At 38.0% G+C, this 15,894-nt stretch overlaps 3 protein-coding genes across 7 annotated transcripts; 2 read left to right on the forward strand and 1 right to left on the reverse strand.

Annotated features, from left to right (window-relative positions):
• The first annotated feature begins 1,166 nt into the window (after positions 1 to 1,166).
• LOC133714953 (pumilio homolog 4) lies at positions 1,167 to 7,219 on the forward strand. 2 transcript variants are annotated; one of them, XM_062141237.1, is made up of 12 exons: positions 1,167 to 1,412; positions 1,599 to 1,662; positions 1,896 to 2,577; positions 2,695 to 3,508; positions 3,625 to 4,210; positions 4,298 to 4,439; positions 4,520 to 4,627; positions 5,126 to 5,338; positions 5,423 to 5,533; positions 5,852 to 6,046; positions 6,429 to 6,603; positions 6,700 to 7,219. In XM_062141237.1, exons 3-12 carry the CDS (start codon positions 1,906 to 1,908, stop codon positions 6,738 to 6,740), a joined length of 3,057 nt encoding a protein of 1,018 aa, XP_061997221.1. In that variant the 5' UTR covers positions 1,167 to 1,412; positions 1,599 to 1,662; positions 1,896 to 1,905; the 3' UTR covers positions 6,741 to 7,219. The 2 variants fall into 2 exon arrangements, with proteins under 2 accessions (XP_061997221.1, XP_061997222.1); XM_062141238.1 differs by having other exon boundaries at positions 3,628 to 4,210.
• A 772-nt stretch (positions 7,220 to 7,991) lies between these two features.
• Positions 7,992 to 9,256, forward strand: LOC133716808 (uncharacterized). The gene is made up of 2 exons (XM_062143464.1): positions 7,992 to 8,155; positions 8,798 to 9,256. The coding sequence occupies exons 1-2, from the start codon at positions 7,992 to 7,994 to the stop codon at positions 9,207 to 9,209; spliced, it is 576 nt and encodes a 191-aa protein (XP_061999448.1). The 3' UTR covers positions 9,210 to 9,256.
• Positions 9,257 to 9,617: 361 nt separating this feature from the next.
• LOC133715351 (OVARIAN TUMOR DOMAIN-containing deubiquitinating enzyme 9) lies at positions 9,618 to 14,837 on the reverse strand. 4 transcript variants are annotated; one of them, XR_009849037.1, is made up of 12 exons: positions 14,580 to 14,817; positions 13,941 to 14,296; positions 13,608 to 13,849; positions 12,940 to 13,013; positions 12,152 to 12,206; positions 11,982 to 12,056; positions 11,789 to 11,862; positions 11,647 to 11,695; positions 11,243 to 11,327; positions 11,094 to 11,150; positions 10,750 to 11,000; positions 9,618 to 10,050 (listed from the first exon to the last, which is right to left on the reverse strand). XR_009849037.1 is itself a non-coding variant. In XM_062141823.1 (11 exons), exons 2-11 carry the CDS (start codon positions 14,275 to 14,277, stop codon positions 10,951 to 10,953), a joined length of 1,098 nt encoding a protein of 365 aa, XP_061997807.1. In that variant the 5' UTR covers positions 14,278 to 14,291; positions 14,580 to 14,821; the 3' UTR covers positions 10,644 to 10,950. The 4 variants fall into 4 exon arrangements, 2 of the variants coding, with proteins under 2 accessions (XP_061997807.1, XP_061997806.1); XM_062141823.1 differs by lacking the exon at positions 9,618 to 10,050 and having other exon boundaries at positions 10,644 to 11,000; positions 13,941 to 14,291; positions 14,580 to 14,821; XM_062141822.1 differs by lacking the exon at positions 9,618 to 10,050 and having other exon boundaries at positions 10,644 to 11,000.
• Between the last annotated feature and the right edge of the window lie 1,057 nt (positions 14,838 to 15,894).

Consider the following 15,894-nt stretch of genomic DNA (forward strand, 5'->3'; position numbering starts at 1 on the left):
CAACAATAATGTATTGCTATATGAATACATCTTGGAAATCTAGACTCTCTGAAACATAATCAGAAGAACCTGATGGATTGGTAGATCTACCTTTCCTTGAAGCCAAAGCTGCCTATAGATTTTTCCTTTAAATTATCGTGCCGACATCAAAATGGCTTACAAGCTTGGACGGTCGAGCACAGCAGAAAAAGTCGCCATAATTAGTTGAACTGTTTATTTGGTTCATCATTATGTGAGTTTAGGGACCCATATATAGATGATGCCAAACTTTTCATCCCAATAAATACCTACAAAAATTATGTAGGTCGCTAGATAAGAAACAATATCTTACAAACTTGGAGTTTGGCTATGGAGCTCAAATATCTTCAGATGATGTCGTTGGGATATATACTAGTCAAATTGATTGAAACTATATATGTGAACGATCTCATTTCTAGTGTATGTATTGAGGAAGTTTTTAAGCAAAATGTAGCTACTTTCTGATTTTCCTTTTCGTATTATTTATGCAAGAATAACCCTGAATTAGAGATAGTTAGTTATGGAGTTGGTTATTTGATAGTCAAACGCAATCATATTAGACTGAAAACATTGTGTTCGTATATTGTTTATTTGTTACTAAGTTCAGTTCTCCCATCTATTCATGATAATAAGTTAATAACATAAGGATATCGATTCTTCTTTGAATCTTTATACGTGCAATTTCTTCGATCCTAGAGGATAAATCCTGAACCATTTGTAATCGAATGTTTTCTGTTATAATTCACTCATTACTATCAATCCATGTATGGATTCCCTTCTAAGTTCTAACCCTCACGGCTAAAGGGCGCTGTGCACAATGACCTAGTTCACATATCTTATTCCGTTACAACTTACAAGCCTTCGCGATTTAATCTTCCCGATATGATCACCTTCGTATCTTATTTATTTACAAGTCCACGCGACAAAACAATCACAAAATGGAAGATATATGATGAGATCATTAGCATTCCTTTTAAAACACAAATAATAATAATTTTGGTACGACTCCCATGCAACGTACCCCTTCCCTCCCCCTCCCATCACCGTCGATTCCCGATCAAGCGGCTCAAATTCCCTCCCTTTCCTACCTACCTAGTCCCCACCAAAAACATTTAAAAGCGGCCGTTTCGAAGAACAGCCCCACACGACGATCTAATCATCCCCAACCTTCTTCTTCTTCTTCTTCTTCTTCCCTTAGGCTTTAGCTCCCCTCTCCCTCTCTCTCTCTCTCTCTTTCCCTCTGTAAAATTAACCCTTTCCCGGAATTCGTTCACCTATATTTTCGATTGCAGAAAAGCTTTCAAAAGCTTTTCTTTTCACACATATATACATAAATACGTACATATTCTTTTGATTCTATATATACACACACGAATTGAAGCTCATCCCACGACGTAAGTTTTTCTCCGACGACAATGGAGTTTGATCCTTTCGCTCAGTACCCATTTCTTTCCTATTCGTGAATATTACGATAGAGTTTCAATTTTTTTTTTTTTTTTTTTTTGCAATCATTGTGTGCTGTACGTACGGCTTCCCTGATTTTTGGTATGTTTCTATATATTTGATGATGCATCTGGCAGAGGAGGATCTGATTTTTCATTTTGTTGATATTGATCGATGTGAGGATTTCTCCCCACTCTAAAGGTACGTAATTTACGGCTCCAATTCTTTTAAATTGTATTGAAAATTTGATTCTATACAGAATATATGCACGGTATGAAATCATTTCATGATTTTTTCTGTAGCCAAAATTGGAAATTTTTATGTTTGTTATTGCGGATTGTCATTTCTTGAAACTGAGAGTAGTTAGAAATTTTAAGAATTTGAATTGGTTATCAGTTGAAATTTTTATGTTCTGTTAATTTTTGATGGATTAGAGTTTTGGAGATGGCTAGTGGGGGAAAGATAGATATGCTATCAACGCTAGATAATAATGTGCGAGGTTCAAATGGGAATTTAGAAGATGCTTTGCAGAGTGAGCTTGAGCTGATTCTAAGGGAGCAGCGCAATCAGCACGCCATTCATCGTGATAGGGAAATGAATATGTATAGGAGTGGCAGTGCACCGCCAACTGTGGAGGGATCGCTGAGTGCTGTGGGTAGTCTGTTTAGGAATTCTGATTTTAGGGATAGGGACATGAGAAGTAGGGTTAGTAGTAACAATGGGGGTTTGTCTGAAGATGAGATTCGCTCACATCCTGCTTACCTTTCGTACTATTATTCACATGACAATATCAACCCAAGATTGCCTCCGCCGTTGTTGTCAAGAGAGGATTGGCGTGTTGCGCAGAGGTTTCAGAGTGGGTCTACTTTTGAAGGTGCTGGAGATTGGAGGAAGAACAATTTAGTTGGCGATGGTGATAAGTCGTTGTTTTCAATGCAGCTGGGGCTTTCTGCACAGAAGGCAGATAATGACTTGATCAAATTTAGAAATGCCAATGGGAGTAGTATGCCTAGACAGACGTCATCCGAGTGGCTTGACAGAAATTCGAATAGTTTGACTGGATTCCCTACAAATGGACTTGGTGCAAGGAGGAAGAGTTTTGCTGACATTCTACAGGTAATCGTACGTGTAGGAAAGTTTGGGATGCACAACTATTGTGATGAAGTGCTTGGCCGTTTTATTTCGCTTTTTATTTTGGTGTCCTATTACATTGATAAATGGCGTGTGCTGCAGGAAGGAAATGATCATCCAGCTTCCTTGTCAGGCCCCCTGTCAAGGCCATCAAGCCGTAATGCTTTTGGTGATGTTATGAATTCAACAGGCATGGCTGATCCACATCCAGTAGGGTTGTGTAATGGAGTGGATTCCATAGAGGGGTTGCACACCGGAGCAGTTCCACGTGGCTTGATAGGAATGCAGAGCCATGGTACCCCAGTTTCTCATTCCTTTGCATCTGCTGGAGGTCCTTCTTTGTCAAGAAGCAGAACCCCTGAACCACAATTATTTGGAAGTTCTGGTCTTCCTCCTGTGGGAAGAGCGTTTCCTAATGTTGCTGGTGCAGATATCCAAAATGATAGTTCGCCTGCCATGACTGAGTTGCCCAATATGACAACAAATTTATCTGGCTTAAGCCTCTCAAAAGTTAGATCTGCAGATGAAGATAGTCGTCTTCAGTCTCAGCTTCGTATGGACCTTCATAATCAGTGTGATTTTCTGTTCAACACACCAAACAGTCAGAATCAGAGGCTGCAGCAGCAACTGATAGAGAAGTCAAATGCTGAAAACTTTTCCCTTTCTACAAATTATGCTCATTTAGCAAATAAAAATGGGATTCTAACAAACCGTAATGCATCAAATGGGCATTTTCATTTTCCTAGAAGAACTTCTTCTCCCAGTCTTTACTCAAACGGGAGTCCTTCAGGACTTGGAACTTTGGAAGGGTTGAATGCTCATTACCAGGATGCAAATACCCCAGGAATCGACTTTGATGGTCATGCTGCCGGGGCATATCCTGTAAATCAGAAGTTGAACAATCATCTCGATGCAGGTAATTGTTGTTGTTTCTGAAAATTTTTCTGTATTCCATATAAAATAGCATCCTAGAACCGTAGTTGAATAGTTGGTTACCCCATCAATCTCTTTTTAATTTATTTTTGGGTGCAGCAGGTTTTACTGGCAGTGGTGACGGACAAAGTATGAACAGATTAGGGAACAAAGTAGGGCCTGGCCTTCATTCTTCGTTTGTGGACCCATCATATATTCAGTTAATGCAAAGAACTGATTATGCAGCACATGCTCTGGCTAGTCCAAGTGGTTATTCTCTGAGTAAAAATAACTTTGGCAATTTGCATGGAGACTTAGAGGGGCTTCAGAAAGCATACCTTGAGGCAATACTTGCTCAAAGGAAGCAACAGTACGAGTTGTCCCTTTTAAGTCAATCTGGGGGGTTTGATCATGGTTATTTTGGGAATCCATCATATGGCCTTGGGATGACATATCCAGGAATCTCAGTGGCAAACTCTGTTCTTCCTTCTGTTGGATCTGGAAGTTCAATGTTTCAGAATGAGAAGATTTCCCGCTTTAATTCTATGATGAGAAGTTCAGCGGGAGGTTCAGTCAGCACCTGGCACTCAGATGCTGGAAATGACTTAGAAGGAAGACATGCATCATCATTATTAGATGAGTTCAAGAACAACAAGAATAAGTCTTTTGAACTTGCAGATATTGTTGATCACATAGTTGAATTCAGGTATGTATAGTGCTTCCTTTCATTTTGTATTATTCTTAGTGTGCTTTGGCTGGGATTCTTACTTCCTATATTGTGTTCTAAATGCAGTACCGATCAGTATGGAAGTCGCTTTATCCAGCAGAAACTCGAAACTGCCACTGTAGAAGAAAAAATGAAAATATTCCCTGAGATTATTCCTCATGCTCGCACCTTGATGACTGATGTTTTTGGAAATTATGTCATACAGAAAGTATAAACCTTGTATTTCAAAAGTTCAAGATGCCTTCCTTGCATTCTATAATTATTAATATCTTTCTGTGTGAATTGCAGTTCTTTGAGCATGGTACAGAAAGCCAAAGAAACGAATTGACGAACCAACTTACTGGCCATGTTTTGCCTCTCAGTCTGCAAATGTATGGTTGTAGAGTGATTCAGAAGGTGATCTCTTGATCCTCAATTCTTGGTTTTATTCCAATTTATAACTACATAATGCCTTTCTAGCTAGGTGTTGGCTTTACACCTTTGATCTGTCTCAGATTTTGCATAGCTTTGATAATGTATTGTCGTAACGTATGTTATTCATCTCACTTGCTTCATTGTCATGTGCAAATGGTATCATGTTATGTGTATCTTGCTTGCAAAATAAAAAGATGAATGCAAGTTTATGGAAAAGAGGAGTTGGTTTATATAAAAAACAATTCTGGGAAATTTGAATAGACACCTTCTACATGTTATGTGTATGAACAATATGCTTGTTCCTTATATGACTGTCATTATGACTAATGACCATGTCTTGTTGTGCTCCCCACTGATGGAAAAGGCACTTTGGTTCTTTGAGAAAAACAAAGACCCAATCATCATTTTGTTTAAGAAATGTTTCAGTATGATATGAGAGGCATCATATTGGGAGACTAATGCTTTAAGGTTTGCCAATAGGCCTTGGAAGTTGTTGACAAGGATCATCAGGCTCAAATGGTGTCAGAACTCGATGGTTCAGTCATGAAATGTGTCCGGGATCAAAATGGGAATCACGTCATTCAGAAGAGTATAGAGTGTGTCCCTCAAGATCAAATTCAGTTCATCATTTCATCCTTCTATGGGCAAGTTGTCACACTGTCCACCCATCCTTATGGCTGCCGTGTCATACAGGTTAGTTGTTTGCATTCTCGTTCATTTAGTAGGGAGTATACTTTTATTTCACTATTTACTAGTGTAATATTTGGATGCCTATAGAGGGTTCTGGAACATTGTGATGACTCAAAGACGCAAGAAATTATCATGGATGAAGTCATGCAATCTGTATGCATTCTGGCACAGGATCAGTATGGGAATTATGTTATTCAGGTATTCAAAACTATTGGATCTTGGTATGCTTGTGGTTGAGCTACAAGGTTTCCTTTTTTTTAGATACATTTGGATTTGTTTCTAACTCTTTGTTTCTATCTTGTTAAGTCATCGAAGTTCCAGATGAAAGTGTATATGACATGTTATGACCATTGACACATAAGCTGGATGCTGCCCTACTTGATTTTATTTTTTCTTTGATTATTTACATGTGTGAAAGCCAATACTATCTATGATATGTCTCTGACTTGTTTTGAAAACCTATACTTCGTGCAACACCATCATTTGTGTGTACCTGATATAAACCTCTCTTTGTAGCACGTCCTTGAACATGGTAAACCACATGAACGGTCTGCAATTATTCACAAGCTTGCTGGACAAATTGTAAAGATGAGTCAGCAGAAGTTTGCTTCTAATGTTGTGGAAAAGTGCTTGACTTTTGGGAGTCCTGAGGAGCGCCAGTTGTTGGTGAAAGAGATGCTTGGTTCCACTGATGAAAATGAGCCATTGCAGGTCTGTGCTATGATTAATTGTGTTAAATGTAAATTTTTATTTTTGTTTTCTTTTTCTGCAGAAGATAAGTCATTTTATTAGAAATGGAAAATGATTTGGAAATCAACCAGTTAGATATTGGGCATAATTGTATCAACCTGTTTTCCTCCGTTAGTAAAAGTTCCTTATGAAAGAATGATTAACTAACAGTTTTTGTTTATGTCATCAAGCCTAATCAGATTTCTAGCCCAACTTTGCATATAACAGGATTACTGAAAATTTTTGGTCGAAAAAAACAATGAGATAAGAGTTCTTGAATTGCGTTAACATGCCTAACCAGAGTCTTGGAGTCTAAGCCTTGCATGTCATATAGGCACATCTAACCATACTATAATATATGCAGGCCATGATGAAAGATCCATTTGGAAACTACGTCGTGCAGAAGGTTCTGGAGACCTGTGATGATCAGAGTCTTGAGTTAATTGTTTCTCGCATTAAGGTTCATTTGACTGCCTTGAAGAAGTACACCTATGGTAAACATATTGTTTCCCGTGTTGAGAAACTCATCACAACTGGAGGTGAGGAACCCTTATTTTCATTTTTCATTTTCTGTGTTACAGATTTGCACAGTTTAACAACCACGCTAACAATTTTTTGATCCACATCATCTGCAGAAAGGCGCATAGGATTGTCATCCTCAGTTTCTTCTTCCTGAGGTATCCCAATTTTGGAGCAAGGCAGGCATTTTTCATCTAGCCACCATCAATAAGTATGCACCTTTTGTACAGCTAACGTGGACAGTGACCATAGCAAGTTTGCTGCGTCGATCCCAATAATACACAGAGAAATTATAGTTGTAAATAAGCATGAAATCCAGAGTCCCCTTCCATATGTCAATTTTGCGTATTCTCCTTCTATTGTATAGTTTTGGCAAAGCTGATTTTAATCTGACCATGAAGACATCACGTGGAGGATAGTTCTAGGCTGTCTGGAGAAGGAAGGTCGAGTTAGTATTGAAGACTGTTTTTGGGCTTTGGGAGTACATGTCTATATAGCAATTTTAAAGTGTAAATGGTTAACTGCTGTTCGAATTTGAAAGAGGGGGTAAATAATAGGGGAGTGTTCATGTATAGTAGGGTCTTCAACTTTAAGAACGAAATATAGTGTAAATATACTTCAATTTTCTCGTCTAGATATATTTTTCTAGTCTTTTTGAAGTATGAGGAAATTTTAATTCAATCAGGAAGCTTATAAACAGTTGCATGTACTTAGATGAGCTTGTACTTGCTGAATCATTTAGCTTGACAAACACTAACTAATCCACAACCAAGATCAAAAGGAGGAACTTCCCAACTTTGTCTCACCAGTTACGTCAGAGCTGTTCTAATCGTAGTTGCATCCAAAGCAATGTAATCGTCTCCGCCATTATTTGCATTGTCTGTGCTCACTGCTATGCATTATATGAACCATCTTCAGAATGGGTGAAGAACAATTTGATTCTTGAGGTTGATGATAACTATTTGGTCATAGCATAGCAGTGATCTCATTGCCGCGCATAGAGTTGATGAGTTCATCCAAATGTCAGTGTAATAGTAATGATGTTTTTTGAAACCTAAAAATGAACTGTGTTGCTTTGAAACTTTGCAGGTTCTTTTGTATTCCCAAACAAATTTGTTAGTACTATTCATTGCTTGAATGAATGGTTTGGTTAATCTGAAGATGCTCAGTGTTTATGGATGATATGATAACCACTAACTAAGAATGAGATTTCAGAGGAGCTCAGTAAAAAGCAAATCTGTATATAACACAAAAGGAGAAGGCAACAGAAATAACAATAATATTACACAAGTGAAAGTGATCAAAAGACTACAACAGGAGGCATCTAGAATCGATGCTTGAAAATAAAGAATTCCACAAGACAACGTATAGTGTAACGAGCTCAATCCTGTAACAGTAGAAACTTTAAATGGTTTGCTTGAAGAAGGCCAAGATTGGCCTGATTGAGCCTATTGTGTTGATCAAGGGGTGCAGGGAGCTTAAGGTTTTGGATGTTAGGGACTCTGTGGGTTTTACTGAGGGTGATATGGAAGTAGTAGAGCTTGGTTCTCACATTGGAGTTTATGATGGAAGGTTCGAGACAATTCAGGAGACGGAAATGGGTTGAGATTGCTGGGGTTGTTCAGGTTGATGGGTACTAATTGGGTTAGGGCATAGTAGTTTTTATTTCTGTGTAGACAGTAGACTTGAGCCAATGTGAGATTGTTGGGGTTCTTGAGGTTGATGAGGACTAATGGAGTTGGCTTATAGCTTAGCAATTGGTTCATTCTGTTCATGAACTTGTCTATTATGAATGTATTTGTGCATGGATTTGAGGCTAACTTGAGTGTACTGGAAATGATGTAGTTTGACAATGAACTTTTATTTTGAAACTTTGCGAGTCTTTTAGTTTTCCTAAAGTTTGTAGCTGATTCTTAGTTTGTTAGCACTCATCATTGCTTGAATGATTGAATTTGAGAGGAGCTTATCGAAACAGATATAGAATCGTATATTTAATAACAGGGTAGAATACAACAGAATGACAATAGTATTACACAAGCGAAACTGATCCGAAGACTAAAACATAATGCATCTATGATGGATGCAAGAAAAGAAAGAATTCCACAAGATAAACAAACGTGTATAAAGTATAGACTCGATCAATATATCCTGTTACAGTGTCTACTCGCATGCAGAACCACTGCAGGTTCCGTGATTTCCAAGGATGAGTGTTTAATTCGATGGAGGAGGTGAGAAGAAAGGAATTGATGGAATTGTGATTGGAATGTTGGGAAGTGAAGGGATTGTAGTGGGGAAGGTGGGGAATGTAGTGGCCGGAAGTGGAGGTAGAGTGAACTTGGGAGCAGTGGGAAGGTTTGGCAATGTTGGATTAGGTAGAGATGGGATTTGGGTGCTTGGCAGAGGTGGGATTTGTGTTGTGGGTTTTGGCAGTGGTGGCAATGGTGGCAGAGGAGTTGGCATAGGCAGTGGAGGCACTGCACCCTTGGGAACCGGAATCAATGGAACTGATGTCTGCAACAGGTGCCTGGCGCCGAAGCTCATGTCAATGCTTGACAAACACAATGCTGCTACCATGATAGATAATAGGGAACAATGCTTGAGGCCTGCCATATTGGTTGAAAAGTAAGGAACTGTATCTGTCAATCTGTGTTTCTTGTTTGAGTTGAAAGAAGAATGAAGGGTATTTATAGAAAGTGAGGCCCCAAAGTTCTCAATGTTTGATGAAATCTAGCTGGGGTAGTGTGGAGAAGTGGTACTGGGTAGCTTACCTTCTTATATAGTTTGGAAGCCTACTCAAGTTCTTACCTACCTACACTTTTAGGGGATTGCTTTCTTAAGGCAAGCAGTCTATCACCTAATGTAGATAGAGTTTTATGTTTGAACATAGATGTAAAGAGAGTTTAATCAAGTAGCCATTTTGTTTACTTCACAATACAGTTGATGGACATACATATATATATATATATATACTCATAGACTCATAGTACACAAAATCATAGCAAATAACTAGTGGCAAATGTACAGAAATGATGGCCAAGTTCACAAAACGAGTGACACAAGATGCAATACATTCATGCAATTTTGTTTATGTACTGAAACTCCCCTTCTTATTAAGGAAAAATGAAATGACATCTCTTAACAGAATTGATCTCTCTGCTTAGTTCCATAAATTTACACCCTTTTTCATTTCAAATACAAATTAAAGTATAACTTAGTAACTTATGCACTGCAATGACTGCATTTAAGCTTGGCTGCAATGTCAGGAACTATCGAATCTGATATTAACTTGTATGCATGCTGCATCATATGACTACCATCCCAGTTGATTCGTCTCGCACAGTTAGTACAAGCTTGTATTCCAGGCTTTCCGGGAAGATTTTTGTGTGTGGCGAAACAGCACGGGTTGTTCCCAGGTTCACACCCTAGACTAAGTGCCTTGGGGAAGAACATGAATGCACTGTAATAATCTGCATAACGATCGATAGTCACATTAGGGTGTTGTTTCTTCAACTCCTCAATTGCTCTCTGAAGTAGGTCGTTGTGTGGCTGTGAAAGTTTCTTCAGGGATTGGAAAAAGCCATTAACGAAAGGCAGTAGTAGCAGACGATGGTATTTCTCTTTTGAACCGCTCTATATTTAGAGGGTCATTGGCTTTAGTGCTGTGAAAGTGGTCCTAGAAGCCATTAACAAAACAACACCCTTGTCACAACGACCTGCTTCAGAGAGCAATTGAGGACCAGTCCCCTTAAATCTGAGTGACTAGTCCTTGTACCATTGTCTGCTACTGCAGCCTTTTAATATGATCAATTTGATAGTGGTTGTCTTACATGTTTTAGTTTAGAAGGATGAATTCTCCTACGAAAAATAAATAAATAAATAAATAAAATTCGCTTCTAGATAGCCGTCGACGTGTGGTAATGGAAAAATCAACGTTGACCAGCTAAGAGGAGCTACCTGGTGATTTTTATTTGGTCAAAATCAAATAGGGTATAGAACCACGTTCTATGCATTTCACAAATAATTTCAAGGCACGAGTGAATGGAAAGCAAGAACTAGGAAATAGAAAAGATAATATTAATATATAGAGAACTGTTTATGTACAAAAATGAATGACCTAAATCAGAGGTGAGGTAAGTAAAAGAAATCAAAGAATGTATACTATTTACCGTGGAACTAAAGCAGTGAGGAAGCAAGGGAACCATGCCAAAGCCAATTCTGAAGTTTGAACATGCAACAGTTTTCAGCCTCTGATCCTGGGAGCCGAAGGTATGAAAATGCCAACACAAATTGAAACCTCCTCAACAGAATAGTTTGTGTCAATCGCGGGATACTCACTTCCAAAGTTCCACCATTTCTTCTTTTTGTGCTTAGAAGTTCCACCAATGCTTCTTTTTCTTTAAGCTGGGCGGAGGAAGTTCTGAAGACAAAATCCAAAACAAGAGTAAAAGATATAAGTTAACACCCGAAAGAATCTTGCTGAAATCTTACACAAGGCCAGTTATTCCTTTACCTCCTTCAGGATAGATAGAATTGTAGTGCACCTCAGCCCAAAAGCTCAAGCAGATAACTGCACAAAGTAAAGTATAAGTACACATATCCAGTGACAATGGAGGGCGACAGCAAAGTAATGTTGGGAGTATTACTTCTAAAAATTGTTACCTCTACTAGATTTTAAAACATGTGGAAGGATCTCAATATAGCATGTATCCTTGAAAGAAGTGATAACAAATATCTTGACACCATACTGCAGAAAAGTAGAGGACATATCAGTATCAATAATAGAATTAAGAAAGTAATAAAACTTGTAATATACACTTATGGTGCCTACTTTTAGCACTTTTACAAAAGTACCAGCAATTGTAATTGCTTGCATCTCACCATAGAGGAGAGAATAAGAGGCAAACTTAAGAGCTGAAAGTTGCTTCTAAGTTATTAGAAGGCCCAACTTCCAATAGCAAAATTACATATGTACAAACATTGAGTTTGATCACAGCAGCCTAAATGAAAAATTGCGTTTTAAAAACAACTAAGAGAACAAACTAGCAAAAAACAGTGTCTTATACCGAATCTGCAGCAGCCTGCAACGTGACATGGTCGCCCCATTCACCACTCCTAATTTATCCACGTCAAACAGAAAATAGGTAAGCAAAAAACTAATCATAAGGTTTAGGATAGAAAGCAATGAATACAAAGATTGGCACATACTTGCTCATTTTCTTTATGTAATCAACATAACCCATCGGAACGTAACCATCATATATTTCGGGGTGATTCTTGAGCTGAGGAAATCAAGAGTCATTCAGAAATCAGATGATGATAAAAAGTAAATTAACAATAAACACTGCAAAACTATTTACTTTGAATCACTGAATATCCACTCACTGAAATGCCAACCAACCTGTTGAATAATTTGATCTCTTACAAGGCCATGGTATTCAGAAGAACGATATAGTTGATCTGATAAAGCGCGAAACTGGAAAAACACCAATAGTGAGAAACTCTCAAATTAAGTAGAGGGATTCCACACTATTACAAATCAGAAAACTAAAAATTCAAACTAACACCAACCTGACAGTTCCCATCTCCCTGGATCTTACACTCCACCAACTCATACAACTTCAGTCTAGTGAAAGAAAAGTTGAAAACAAAAAGACCATAGATCAGAAGTGAAGCACCACAGACGAATTCTATATAAACAGACAACAGGCAAAAAGGAGGCACTGAATATCCATCTCGAGAAAATTTTTAAAGACAGCAACTATTACAGAATGTAAATGGAAATGATGTTGGAATATCCCCAAGGATGCAGACACAGGCACACAGACAGAGGAAGTAATGTGCTTGATGTGATGTCAAAAGCAGCAGAAGAAAGAAAATAAGCACTTCTGTCCAGAACATTCCTCAATTCATTACTCTCTCCCCATTATATGTGTATATATGCTCCCAACTCCACCCCTTCTGATCCAGATATGGCGCTAAGGTTCTGTGTTTTAAACTTTCGATTGCTCTAGACCTTTGATTGCATGCCGTGCAGAATAATATAATCACCCTTTAAACAAATGATTACTAAGTTATGAAAAACATAAAATATTTGAACTTTGAAAGTATTAAGATAATAATAAATTCTTTTTTTTTTTTTAAATCTAACGAAATGTGCAACGTCAGAGTCCGCAGTCCATCCATCACCACAGAGAAACCTATCTCAATTTAGCTATTTTTGGTAGTTTAACAAACTGGCAAGTTTACTTAAAAACATAAATAAAATTGAATACACAAAGGATTTGACAATATATCCCTGTAGACAATTCATCACTCATACACAGTAAGGATGAGATAGTAGAAATAACACAACACACCTTTCAATAAGCCTCTGATGATCTGATATCTCTTCATCAACTGTGGGTATTTTCTCATTCGTTTTAGGAATATGCTGCCAAAAGAATCATGATTATGTGAATCCAAGTGTGTTGCAAAAAAGAAAAGGGAAGACAATTAAAATTTTAACATTGTGAGCAACTGGAAACTAAGAAGCAATAAAGTTGCAGAGAAAACGGAAAATTGAAGAATACACATCTGATACGCGTCCACTCATCCCAACTAATATAAGAGACTCTTTGAACCAATTTAAAAAATAGACTTCTAGTCTGTGTTGAGTGAGGCTGAGATTTTGCCTCACTGCCACATGTCACAGGCTGGGCTGAGCTGTGCTCAAGTTATTATAAGCTTGCAGCTTTGATTTTTCATACATATTGTCTAGTTTGTTTAGGTGCTAGATCCTTTACATAAGTAATTACACTACTCCCATGCTTGATGTAGCTCACAACTTGGTGCATGCAATTGTTTTATCAATTCCATTATTAGTTTTTCTTTTGCTTTTTTTCTTGGGAGAAGAAAGGGATCTGATACTAAAACATAAGGCAGGACCAATAAGCAAAACCACTGGAAGAGAAAAATGCCAGCAGATAATGTACACTGACACAGTACAAATAATCCTTCTTTTATAAAATGGAACAAATAAACTTACAGGAACAGGAACCATCTGATTCAATCTTCTCCCTACTTCACCATCAAGAGCATACTCATCTGTTATATCCCACGGATGCAACAAGTCTTCCCCATCCACCGAGTGCTCTCCATCACTGTTTTCATATGCTTCCCCATTTCCATTTCTCCTAGGACCATCCCCCTCATTTTCCTGATTTCTACAATCATCGTTGTCCATCATCCTGCCAAAATCATTCACTGCATCCTGAACATTTTCAAGCCCTGCAGATGTGCAGCATCTAATCACAATAAGTCCAACAAATACACAACACAAACAACTGAACTAAACGAGAATGTCAAACTTTACCCATACCAGAACCATTGTGTCTGCTTGAAGGACCGAGCCAATCCTGTGCAAGAATCGACGCTTGCAAAGGCGCATCTCCATAACTAGAAACTCCCGCGGCCTCTTCCTTTGCAAGTCTAGATAGCTCTTCTTGCAACGCACGAGCTAAAACCTCATCGTTCTCCACACTACAAGGCTCAACATAACCTTCGTTTACACACTCTACTTGACTAGAGTCCCATTGATATTCAGTAACAGTACTTCGAGAAAAATCATTCGAAAGAGTACAATCCAAGAGATGATGCAAACCCCAACGAACAACATCCTGATCAAGGTTCCAATTTGCCATGTTCTTGTATAACATTCCACCTGATCAAGCTAACCTAGCAAACAGTACAAACCATAGTCCTCATAAGCTATATTGCAAATGATTAATCTAAAGTAAACTCATAACCACATTCAAATCCCATCTCAAATTTCAATCACAACCCCACTATCAAAGTCTGAACTTCCCAAACTTCACCCATCAAAACACACCAAAAAACACATACGGAACCTAAATCACAGAAACCAAACCGCCACAAAAAGATTGAAACTTTATGAAATCTAAAACATACCCAGAACAAGAAATACGATTCTGAACATTAGGGATGATGTAAAACGCACCTTTCAAATCAAAGTCAGGATCTTTGAGGATGAAATAACCTTTGGGATGAACGGGCCGTGTAATGCACGCGCCACCTTGTCTTGGTCGCCGGGAAACTTTGGAACAAGAAAAGAATAATATAGGACCGAGGAAGAGACAGAAACTTGGGAAACTCGAAATAAAGAAACCGACGACGTTAGTTGGTTTTTGTTGAAAATCCAAAAGTTGCGTCTGGTTTTATATATGCCCCCCCCCTCCCCCCCGGTGGTGTGAAAGCGAAAACCGCATTTGGGACACGCGGGGCGGGCAGCGGCGAACCGGGTTTTTGCCGGTAACCCCCGTTGAGATGACACGTGTCGGGTGTTAAGATTGATAAAGGGAAGGAGATTAGTTTTTTGATGGGAGATAAAGTGATGGAGACATGTCAGTGTGTCACGCCTAATTGGGAAGCCTATAAAGGTCGGGACGAATGTAGCCTCAATCTTTGACCCTTGAAATTAGGGGGGCTAGTTTATCCTCTTTTTTAATTAATTGCACGCATAATCAACCTGAATAAATTGAAGTCGTCTTGGGGCTTTAATTAAGAAGACCAAATCATACTATTGTTTTTGTTTTGTGTTTTGTGTTTTTTTTTTTTTTTTTATTGAGATCACCCGAAATTCTTAAAGAATTTCTACGCTCAAAGATTAATTTGTGTCGGGAGTCATGTTAAAACGTTTCCCCCCAACCCAACCACCGAGGATAGATTGGAATCGTTTCAAAAAAAAAAAAGAATAGATTGAAATTCGAACCCGCTTATACTACACTTGAAGGCTTTTACCAACTCGACCACCTGTGGTGGTTTTTTTTTTTTTTTTTTTTTGGCTAGATAGAGAAAGTTATGTTGGATAAATGATTAGGTTTTAAATTTAAATCCTCATTGGGTGTGCTAATGATGCAGCTAATTGGCTTGGTTGTCAAGGTAGAAAGAGAATGAATTTGGTTGTCCTCCATTGCTTTTGGTGATGATTCTCAAGAATGATGTGCTAGTGCCACTAGTTATTGATGTAGAGCATCTCCAAACAGTGAAAGTCATTTTCTTGGGTTAAATTGTCTAAAACTTAATTTATTAGCTATATTTTCAATTTTTTTTTTCAGCAGTGTTAGCTAGTTATAAGGTAAATAAAAAAAAATTGAACTTGAAAATGTTTAACTTTTTATTACATTTGGCTGGACATTTTAGCAAAAGTGAAATTTGACTTCCAAAATATGATGTAGCTAATAAAATGAAAAAAAAAATTAACATGTTCTTCAAAATAGCTAAAGACATCTCCAATAAACTACTTATTTTAAAAT

Source organism: Rosa rugosa, chromosome 6 (genome assembly GCF_958449725.1).
Source record: "Rosa rugosa chromosome 6, drRosRugo1.1, whole genome shotgun sequence".
Classification (NCBI taxonomy): domain Eukaryota; kingdom Viridiplantae; phylum Streptophyta; class Magnoliopsida; order Rosales; family Rosaceae; genus Rosa; species Rosa rugosa.

Coding starts and splice junctions, on each gene's coding strand:
- LOC133716808 (XM_062143464.1), top strand. CDS start 7,992: ATGGTTTGCTTGAAGAAGGCCAAGATTGGCCTGATTGAGCCTATTGTG. Junction 8,156..8,797: donor ATTGGAGTTTATGATGGAAG/GTTCGAGACAAT, acceptor GATGAGTGTTTA/ATTCGATGGAGGAGGTGAGA.
- LOC133715351 (XM_062141823.1), bottom strand. CDS start 14,277: ATGTTATACAAGAACATGGCAAATTGGAACCTTGATCAGGATGTTGTT. Junction 13,014..13,607: donor ATCAGATGGTTCCTGTTCCT/GTAAGTTTATTT, acceptor TTCTTTTGGCAG/CATATTCCTAAAACGAATGA. Junction 11,151..11,242: donor TGTTTTAAAATCTAGTAGAG/GTAACAATTTTT, acceptor TACTTTGTGCAG/TTATCTGCTTGAGCTTTTGG.
- LOC133714953 (XM_062141237.1), top strand. CDS start 1,906: ATGGCTAGTGGGGGAAAGATAGATATGCTATCAACGCTAGATAATAAT. Junction 5,534..5,851: donor ATGGGAATTATGTTATTCAG/GTATTCAAAACT, acceptor CTCTCTTTGTAG/CACGTCCTTGAACATGGTAA. Junction 6,047..6,428: donor ATGAAAATGAGCCATTGCAG/GTCTGTGCTATG, acceptor TAATATATGCAG/GCCATGATGAAAGATCCATT.